The sequence below is a fragment of the Achroia grisella genome, unplaced genomic scaffold, assembly GCF_030625045.1.
Source record: "Achroia grisella isolate CSIRO2021 unplaced genomic scaffold, CSIRO_AGI_Agris_v1 utg598, whole genome shotgun sequence".
Taxonomy (NCBI): Eukaryota; Metazoa; Arthropoda; class Insecta; order Lepidoptera; family Pyralidae; genus Achroia; species Achroia grisella.
Window position 1 is genome coordinate 1,549,480 of NW_026712958.1, and position 10,513 is coordinate 1,559,992.

General features: G+C 33.8%; 1 protein-coding gene across 1 annotated transcript; it reads right to left on the reverse strand.

Moving 5' to 3' along the window:
* Nucleotides 1–3,330: 3,330 nt before the first annotated feature.
* LOC131848879 (mitochondrial fission process protein 1) lies at nt 3,331–8,788 on the reverse strand. The gene is made up of 4 exons (XM_059198832.1): nt 8,588–8,788; nt 6,432–6,559; nt 5,229–5,326; nt 3,331–4,452 (listed from the first exon to the last, which is right to left on the reverse strand). The coding sequence occupies exons 1-4, from the start codon at nt 8,640–8,642 to the stop codon at nt 4,278–4,280; spliced, it is 456 nt and encodes a 151-aa protein (XP_059054815.1). The 5' UTR covers nt 8,643–8,788; the 3' UTR covers nt 3,331–4,277.
* Between the last annotated feature and the right edge of the window lie 1,725 nt (nt 8,789–10,513).

The following is a 10,513-nucleotide window of genomic DNA, read 5'->3' on the forward strand; positions in this document are numbered from 1 at the left end:
CCGTTTAAAAGCGGGGAAGATATTAGTACCCGTTTAAAATAAGTAATTTTAAGTAACACAAGGAAAATATCTTATATATAAAATTCTCGTGTCACAGTTTTCGTTCCCATACTCCTCCGAAACGGCTTGACCGATTCTCATGAAATTTTGTGAGCGTATTGAGTAGGTCTGAGAATCGGCCAACATCTATTTCTCATCCCCCTAAATGTTAGGGGTAGTCCACCCCTAATTTTTTTTTTATTTTAAGGCAAAACAACGTTGCTGAGACAGCTATATATATATATATATATAATACATATATATAATACATATATATATACGGGTACAAATACCTGTCCCGCTAATGTGTTAACTACGTTTACAGTTCTAACTTCGTAAACCATTGTGCAGAGTACAATTAAAATTAAACTTACACGTATATAATGTAAAATTGAGTATTAATATGTATATTAGACAAAATAAGGCATTAAGTATTAAATTGACTAATCGACCAGAATTAACGACAAAAAAAATTTAAAGTGAGTTTAGAATGACTAAATCGCCATATCACTGTAAATGTATGCATTGAGATTAATATAATTATTTTAAAACGCCTTAATATTTTTAATAGCAATCATTTACTTAGAGTCGTTTTCTTACTCTTTATTTAAACTACACAATTTTTAAATTTAAAATACAGAATTCAAAATTTGATAACATGATTATATATGTCACGAAGTTGTTAATAAAAAAATATCTGTTTTTTTTTAATCAACTTATTACAAACATTTGATTTGGTATTACAATTTTTTTTAATTTTATTTGTAATATAAAACATTAATAAAAATATTTAATATCAACTATAGGTATTTCTAGAATTCAACATACTAATTTCTAGATTTCTACATGTGCATCTAATATTTTCTAATCTAACGCAGAAAACTTCTATTCTACTAATCTACTACTGCAATAGGAATTGAGTCACAGAGCAATTAAGAGTAGGTTATATAAGAGTTGGCACCGCACTTTTGGCGCGAAAACATTGTCGAGAAACTTTCAATTTCCATAGACAATATTAGGTTTTATAACAAAATAATAAAATAAAAAGTTACGTAGCATGAATTTTAGCGCGCTTTATTTAAATTTCGAACTACTTGAACGGGAGTCGAAAAGCTAGGTCCAACATGAATTGGCAGCCATATTTGTGACGTCAGACATGTACTAATTTCTACTACATTGAGGAAAAAAGTGGGAATTCTATAGTAGAAATATTACTCTATAATATAATAATATATAGAGAACTTTGTGAGATTGTAGGGGATAATATCTGTATCTACTGAACCGATTTAGAAAATACTTTTACCAATAAAAAGCTACGTGAATTGCGAGTGTCATCTATACATAGAAATAAAATTGGAGTGTCTGTTTGTAATATTGAATTAACCGTTTTTTACAACATGCATATGAATATAAATAGTACAGTACATACAACAAAATATCATTTTTTACAATTTTTGTCTGTCTGTCTGTTTGTTTTAGCTAATCTTTGAAATGACGGGTGTTTTTTTGGTAGATGTAATAAAGAGTAACTTAGGCTACTTTTGTTTTAGTAAAATAAAGATAAATTCCACGCGGAGGAAGTCGCGGGAATAGCTAGTAGACTATATAACATCACGCTACGACTAATAGGAGCTGAGCTACAACGAAAAATGTGGGAACATTGCGTGGTCAGCTAATACAGAATAAGATGGCACTTCAATAATATCAGACAGATATTAAAATCTAACTGTATTTAAACAAGTGATTATTCCCACGCTATATCTACAAGATAGTATTATTTTTCTCATTTATTTAACTAATTAATAAATGTTCAATAATATTTACTAATTTTTATTATTAATACACAGCCCTCATAAATACTTCAGAATATGAATTATAAATTTACAGCCAATTACATTTTGTTATTAAATTTTTTTTTATATAAAATTCTCGTGTCGCAATGTTAGTTACTATACTCCCCCGAAACGGTTTGACCGATTTTTATGAAATTTTATATTCATATTCAGTAGGTCTGAGAATCAGCTACTATTTTTCATAACCCTAAATGATAAGGGTCGTCTACCCCTACATTTTTAATTTATTGACATTTTATTGTTTTATATTGTGGCATTAAAAATACATACAACCCTAAATTTTGACCCTTCTATCACCAACTTATTTTTTAATAGTGATTTTAATTTATATGGCCCAACAACGTTACGAGGTCAACTAGTAACTTATACATAGATAAGTAATTCATTAAATAACATCAGATCATGATTAGATATACAAGTGGGGAGTCAAAATAAAAATTAACACTAAACAAATATCACAGGATCGTATTAGTTTTATCTTCTTCTATTTTAGTTCTCCTCTATTATCTACCTGTTCATTCTTCAATCCGTTTCCCTAAGGTTGCCTTGAAAAGATTGCTTTCAGCAATAAGGCCGCCTTATTGTAACTATACTTGTTGTCGTTTAATATATTGTTTATGCCTGTTTGTTTACTGTGTGTTACAAATAAAGTATAATCTATCTATTTATTATTAAATTAAATCTTTATTAATAGGATGAGAACGTATTCTACTGTGTGAAGGCACGGGGAGGCAACCATTAATTCCCGTCACACGCTGGGGGGAAGGAAGGAGTGAAAGGGAGGGAGAGGGGGATGGAGGGGGGGGGGGGATTTCGGCTTCAAAGTCTAATATGTCTATTAAAACACATTAGAACTATGATGTAAAAGGTTTAAAGTATTTTATACTTCATGAATATGAAGATAAGGTATAAATTGTTATGTTGAGGAGATTACTTTCGGTTTGCTGATGTGTGAAGATATACTAAGGACAGGAAAGTCTTACAGACGTCAAAACTCATGAAATTCGTGTGATTCTTAATCAATTGTCACAAAGACGAGAGGAAGGGGTAATTTCTTAAAATTTGTGTGACGAAATTTATTTTGTGTATGAATTTATGTGTGTATGTATGTAGTACTCATAAACATTTGTACACTAACAACAAGCTCCTAAAGGTACTAAATTTCGTACAACTAAAATGGAATGTACTCAGAGCGTGTTCGATTTTTAAAATACTATACTTTTTTTAATAATATCCTTTTTTTTTGACAAATATATTCTCTATGACTTTGCTACTTGAACTTTCACTAGCTCTGAGTGATCAGAGACAATACTAGACAAACAAACCAACTAGATTTTACAATCTATATATATATAACTCAAAGGTGACTGACATAGTGATCCATCAACGCACAGCCCACACCACTGGACGGATCAGGCTGAAATTTGACATGCAGGTAGATGTTATGACGTAGGCATCCGCTAAGAAAGGATTTTGATTAATTCTTCCCCCAAGGGGATAAAATAGGGGATGAAAGTTTGTATGAAACTTTGTCAAATTTAAACCGATCGGGCTGAGACTTTACATGCATAAATCTACTATGACGTAGGCATCCCCCTAAGAAAGGATTTTGATAAATTCCACCCCAAAGGGGATAAATTAACGCGAACGAAGCCGCGGGCAAAAGCTAGTCAACTAATACTTTCTAGTAGGTAATTAGAGATCAACAAAAGTACTAGAGAAGCATAGATTAAGTAGGTTTTATACATTTCTACCTAAAAATACTCGTATATAATATTTTTTCTATGTTGAAGTACTATCACTAACTCACTATTACCGGCTTTACCATTTAATACTGCATTTTGACAAACTAAACAAATTGTTAATAAATACATATATAGGCCAGATGTTTTTAAATCACAGTAATTGTATTTCCTATTTTTATTTTAACTGGCTAACACATTTTGAAAACATTATTGAATCCTTCATATTTTGGCAGTAACATAGAGCGTACCCTGGTTGTGATGTGGAGGAAGGAATAGAGGTGGGAATGACAGTTCATCTTCGTGAGAAAGACAATTTCTAAACTGGGGCGAGTTATTTTTTAAGTTATGCGTATTATATTGTAATAATAGAGGTTAGATAGCCTTCTCTGTCGCAGACGCATTTTATTTTATTCATTGCGTAATATATTGTAATATAATTCAGATGCTCCTTGTTCCCATCTCCTGCCTTCCTCTCGGTTGCACCCATGGGCAGTGTCAAATTTGCGGTCAAAATTGTTTTGTCCAATTCTAAAACTAGTTTTTAATTTGGAACTCAATAATAATTTCAAAACGTAATTAATCTGATTAATAACTGTAATAAAATATAAATGAACACGGAAATTCAATGTTATACCATAGACTACCCTTTGACCCATTTCCGGTAGGTGGCGTCCATGAGCATAGACACGCCCCTGTCTATGGGCCCCACTATGAGCGGTATAGATGCCAATCCGATACTGACTGTGATGATATTCCTCGCTGCTAGTGGAATTTTGTGGTACCGGCTCAATGTTCTTTGGGAAAAGGCACATAACCTGAAAAAAAATATCTGTTTACCACAAAATCTTATCTCATAGGATTTAGAAGCGACTTTGGCTATGGCGGTCTCATCCAGATTTTTTATGAAATTAGAATGCCATACATGCTTACGGCTCGTCTGATGGTAACTGGCAACTATCGCTTAGGAATAAAAATAATCTACTTTGAAATAATCTTAATATAAGCACTTTTGAATAGTCATATTTTTTGATACGGAACACAGACTCGTAACAAAAACCTTGCGTGTTGCTTCTTTAACAAGGATTAGGCATGCGACAATGGATATAGAAACCACTGCGCACTCAATCTTTTTGTAATCAGATATTGTCAGCGCTACGAGTTTTTAGATATTTTCTACAGAAACATTGTTTAATTATATAGGTAAACAGTACCTTCTACTGGCGGTGCCGCGCCAGCATATAATATTGATGTGTATACATGTGTATATATATTTATTCATGTATATTCTATAAAATATTATAATATTGTTTGCACGGCCAACAACTCATCTCTGCACAACTCATGGTTGCCTGGTAGAAAGTGCCATTAGGTGTTAAGTCCGCCATATGTACTCTTTACTTATGTATGACGTGCATTAAAGTTATTGAAATGAAAAATGAAATGAAATATACAGTTAGCACAGGCGGGTGCACCGTTTCATTATCATCCATTTAAAAACAATGAGTGTACTTTTAATCTTTTCACAATGGATAGGATTATTTGTAAGAATGCCTATTTATTGTAAGACTTACCTGTTTATTGTAAGACTTACCTATTTATTGTAAGTCCAGGTATGATAATCGATGCCAATGTCTGCCAAATGAACGCATCCCCAGTTTCTAAAAGCACCTGTTTTGGACGGCCATCTTTCTGAAATTTCAAATAAATAACAATAAGCATTTTGAGCGTTGTGGCCTACCAGTTGTAGTAAAGAAAAACCTAAATCACACCCAAGGATCGTTATTTCAAATCTGGTCGACACATAAAAAATGTGATAATTTATACTATATATACCGACAGACTTTCCTCAAAAATTAAATATAAAAAAAATTGTCTGCCTATCTGTGTGTTTTTGTGAATCAGTGAAACGACTGAATCTATTTTGATGGGAGTTTCACTCACAGATATCGTGTTTATAAGGAGTATTTTTTTATTGGGGGTTTGGGCTATTGTTCGATGCTTAGACCTGTAGCACTGCGACCTATATAGACCCATCAGGGACAAGAATTGAAGGATATTCTTAGGAGCGATGGTTTTTATCTCCTTGGGACAGAGTGTAAACTTTATAAGTAACACGGAAACTTTATATATATATATATATATATATATATATATATATATATATATAAAGTTTCCCATGGAGGAATTGGCGAGTACCAGCTAGTAAACAAATAAAGCCGTTTAAAATTACAAACAGACACTTTATATGATTTATTTGTATATAATAATAATAATACAGCCTTTTTTCCCAAGTTGGGGTAAATTTTGATGTTTACAAAATGTACCGCAACTGTGTGCGCCTTTTGGCATAGGCCTCCTCCAACTCTCCACTGAACTCTGTCTTCCGCAACCCTGTTCCAGAACGGGTCCAGAGTCAGTTTAATGTGGTCTTTCCAGCATATTCTTTGGCGACTATCTTCTGGTGCCCCTCCGATCGATCCCCCGTCCAATTCAAACGGGGATCGAAATTACGACGGCCTGAGCCGAGGTTCGAACCCCTAGTGGTGCCCTCAGACTAAAGTCGTATCCGTCGGGCAGGAGTTGGCTTCAGCCGCTCCATAAGTCCTTCCGCGGGTTTGGAGTGCCATCTGCACTCGCCCCATAACGTCCGGTGAAGCTGTAAAGGCCAGCTACGGCCAGCAGCATTAGAGTAGTCCGAAAAAAAAAAAAAAAATATCTTCTGGTCCTGTCTCTAGGATACCAGAAAGTCACCAGTTTCTTTGTTTAGATTAGTAAATATTTGCTGTCTACTCACCTGCACCATTTTCCAGCCCTTGTCAACTGTGTCGGTGAGCACGTACGCGAAGGCAACTCCATAGCTGGCTCGCACCACCGACACGGGGAGTACGGGCCGGAACGACTCCCCCACCTCGTTGGAGTACCCTGCGTAGATGGATCTGTTCAGCGATTACTACATCACGCGAGATGAGGGGTGAGTTAACTTTCATATTAGTTGCTTAACAATTTTAAACTTTATAACCCCTCTAACATGTTTCAATATGTGTTTAGATATGATAATGTTCGGAATTTGATCACATAGGGAAGGTCACAACCCTGCTAGAAGTAGTGTCAGGTAACCATAGTGAATATACATATTTTTTTATGTATGATAATGGAATGGTGCACCCGCCTCTGTTAACGGTTTACGCTGGGGAAGCAGTGGAGGATGATAAGATGAACATGAGGTCAGGTCAGTTAGCGCATAGTGACAAACTAAGAATTTGATATGATGGTTTCCAGCATGGAGGTCAACCTGATCTCATTGCTAGCAATGTACCATGTACATTGCTAGCAATGAGATCAGTCCACATTACTAACAATCCCCTTTCCTCCCCCCACAGTGAATATTTGTGGTTTCACACTTGCTAATTCAAAATATCTTTATTCATGTAGGTCTATTACAGACTCTTATAATATGTCAAATCTACTGCTAGTTCGGAATGATTTCAAAATGAGAAGAACTGACAGGAAACTCAGTTTGTATTCTTTTCAAATAAATGTTGTACATGTTTGCAATAATACAGATTCATTTTTAAATTCAAATTTGGAGAATAGAGTGACCACCAGCATATGCTATTGCAAAAATAAACAGTTTAATCGTGTTCGTAACCTGAACAGACCAGGACCCACAAGCAGCACCCTGTCACAAGTATGACGGATGAGGCAGCCATCATTGCACTCAATATAATAATGATAGCAGAATTAGACAAAATAACATAAGTCCATTAAGTAGTTTTCTTATCCTGTAGGTCGTAGCTGAAGTATTATAGCTTAATCAGACATAAATGAGTGAGTGGAGGCACTCCAACCGTGTGGAAACTCATATACTATAGGCCATCTTCTGAAATAAAAAATATTATAGACATACTTTGTGATCCAGCGGTTAAACACACTGCCTTATTTCCGATGGCTGCGGGTTTGATTCCTTGCACAGCACAAACATTGGTATTCATGAATATGAATACCAATTGCGGCTTTTGTATTGATTGCCGCATGCATCCTTATGTAAAGTGCGAATACTGTAACTACCATATAGTAATTTTTGTAGCTGTGACGTGGTCGTGTGGAATGAGTAGTCATGCTCACTAAAATGTCCAGACATGTGGCGGCGTGGTGGGCCGGGTCAATGGGCTCCCTAAAATATGGTCGAGCGCAGTGATGGCTGGCTCATCCGTCATACTCGTGAGCGGGTGCTGCTTGTAGGGACTGGTCTGCTCTTATCACTACGACTGATTTAATCTTATTGCATGATTATATTTGACCCAAAAATTAGTGCTTGTTGGTAGTTTGTATTCACACGTTCCTACTTGTAAATGTAAACTTACAAGGATTATTTAAAAGAGCAACACACAAGTTTCTTGCTCGTTCTTCTTGTGATGAGACAGCTTTCCGAACGAGTGGTAGATAAAAAACAAATTGTTATGACTATTCAAAAGTGCTTAAATTAAGTTTATTTGAATAAATGATTTTCTATTCTATTCTATTCTATTCTATTCTATGATTGTTTCTACTAGTCTGGGTGTTTTCTATGTATGTATTTATGAAAAAAACTATAATAATGAAATAAATATCTATGTATTTGTATTACTCATCTAGTACCCATAACAAGGCTTTGGATGGCGCTGTGTGAATTGTCCTGAGATTATTATTATATGTTATCTTAGTAATATAGCAAACCAGAGAATTTGTGAGTATGTATAGATGGATGGAGTTTAGTTACTTTTATTCACAAAAACTACTGAACTGATTTTGATAAAACTTTACATTATAAAGGCACATAAATCCGAATAACACATGGGTTACAAATATAAAAGTTATTATGTAAATTGGGTAAAATATAATGATAAATGTCAAATAAATGTCAAGCAGACGAGGCTGCGCGTGTCAGCTAGTATATAGGCTAATACTTACCGAGATATCGTACCCAAGAGTCCCGAAATATGTCAGCACCATCTTGAGAAGACATTCTTCTCTTGAATATCAATAATACTGTACGATATCACGAATAAACGAAGCTAATTATTGCAAACAGGAATTCGTATTAAAAATTCAATATATCTTTTAATTAAACCTTCTCTAAATATAAATCGATATATTAATTATAAAACACAATTATACTATATTTAGAGGTATGATTAGGTAACAATTTAATAATAAATGTACACAAAATTTAAACATACATGAAAGAGAAACATATATTTGTGTATTTAATTATAATTGAATTTATCCACAATTTATAACTTCACGACAAATTTATATATTAAATTACACAACGATTTAGATATAAAACAAATATTAAATTGAATTTTAAATATATCAAAGAACAAAAAATTCCAATTAGACTTCAAATTTTGCGTAACTACACTGTCAGTCGTCAAGCTGAAGTGACAGCGGATTGACATTAGTTGACAATGTGACAACAGTGACAGTTTGCCGGTTGCCCTGCTATTAAATATTTTTCTACTATTTTTACATGAATTATAAGCGGCGTGACACCCTTGATGTTTCAGACGTATATAAGCTGCAGTAATCGTTTGCCATCATATGGGCCGTATGCTTGTTTGCTATCAACGTAGTATAAAAAACGAATACGTATCAAAAAGTTGTAATGATAACAATATCTTCAGATTAATTATTTACTATACAAACTGTAATATTTATCTTGCGATCGGAGAATGCCGATAGAGGCGTCTAAAATAATTGTGTCTTTCAGCAAACCACAGGGGTCAGATTCCCACATAATTCTAATATTTATATACGTATAGGGGAAAGGGAATTGTTTGTAACGGGTGGTGGAACCATTGTGGAGGTCTATTGCTAGCAATATTTGCCAAGATAGGTTAACTGACCTCACTTTACGTTCATTTTATCATTCTCCCCTAGTGCCCCGCCGCCAGCGTAAACAGTTAGCGCAGGCGGGAACATTATTCCCTTACCATCCATAAAAAAATATATTAATACTAGTATTCTAGTGCATGTGTTCTATTTAAGAGTGATAATAGTCAACATGCATAATGTTTAAAAGAAACGTTAATAATTAAGTTTTATACTTTATTGTCCCTGGTTTACATTACATAGATGCAAAATAAAATGCGAAAATCAAATTTACGTGATATGAAATATATTTCCTTTAATTAATAAATATATTATATTTCATTGTAACGCGTACTATTTATTGTGCCTATTTCTACCACTTCAGAATTCTTCTCAGTTACTCTAAGGTTGACGGGAAGAAATTCCTCTTTTGGGATAAGTCCATTGTTGTACGTATTTATTATTTAAGTCGATCGTGTTCTTTTATTTATAATTTATATTGTACAATAAAGTATTGCAAATAGAAGATATAATTACAATAAAAATATTATTTGAACTTTAAATTTTAGTTTGTTAAGTTTTCTCAATATTATGAACATTGTTAAATAATAATTACCATATTAAACGATATATTAATTCTCCTTATCCAATACTACTACTATTTCTACCTCATCACTACATTTTATTAGAGTGCAACACAATTTATCCATCACAATCTTATTCCAAGAGTAACGGAATAGACACTATATTCTATTCATTACATTATATCTCTTATGACTATAATCTCAAAGTGTAAATTCATTTGTACTTGAGTGCGATATATGTTACTTCGTTTCCCGTAGTAATATCTGAATATCACCGATCAGCTGTTCACTACCTTCCTGTCAAAGTCATGTCGCATTAGGTTATTTTCGTATCGTCTTTAAATCTAGAATCTCAACGCACAATGTCGAGGACTTTGTGGAGATTTCTCCCGAGTTTAAATGTGTCATTTCGTACTTAAAAACTAAGTGTAGTGAAAGT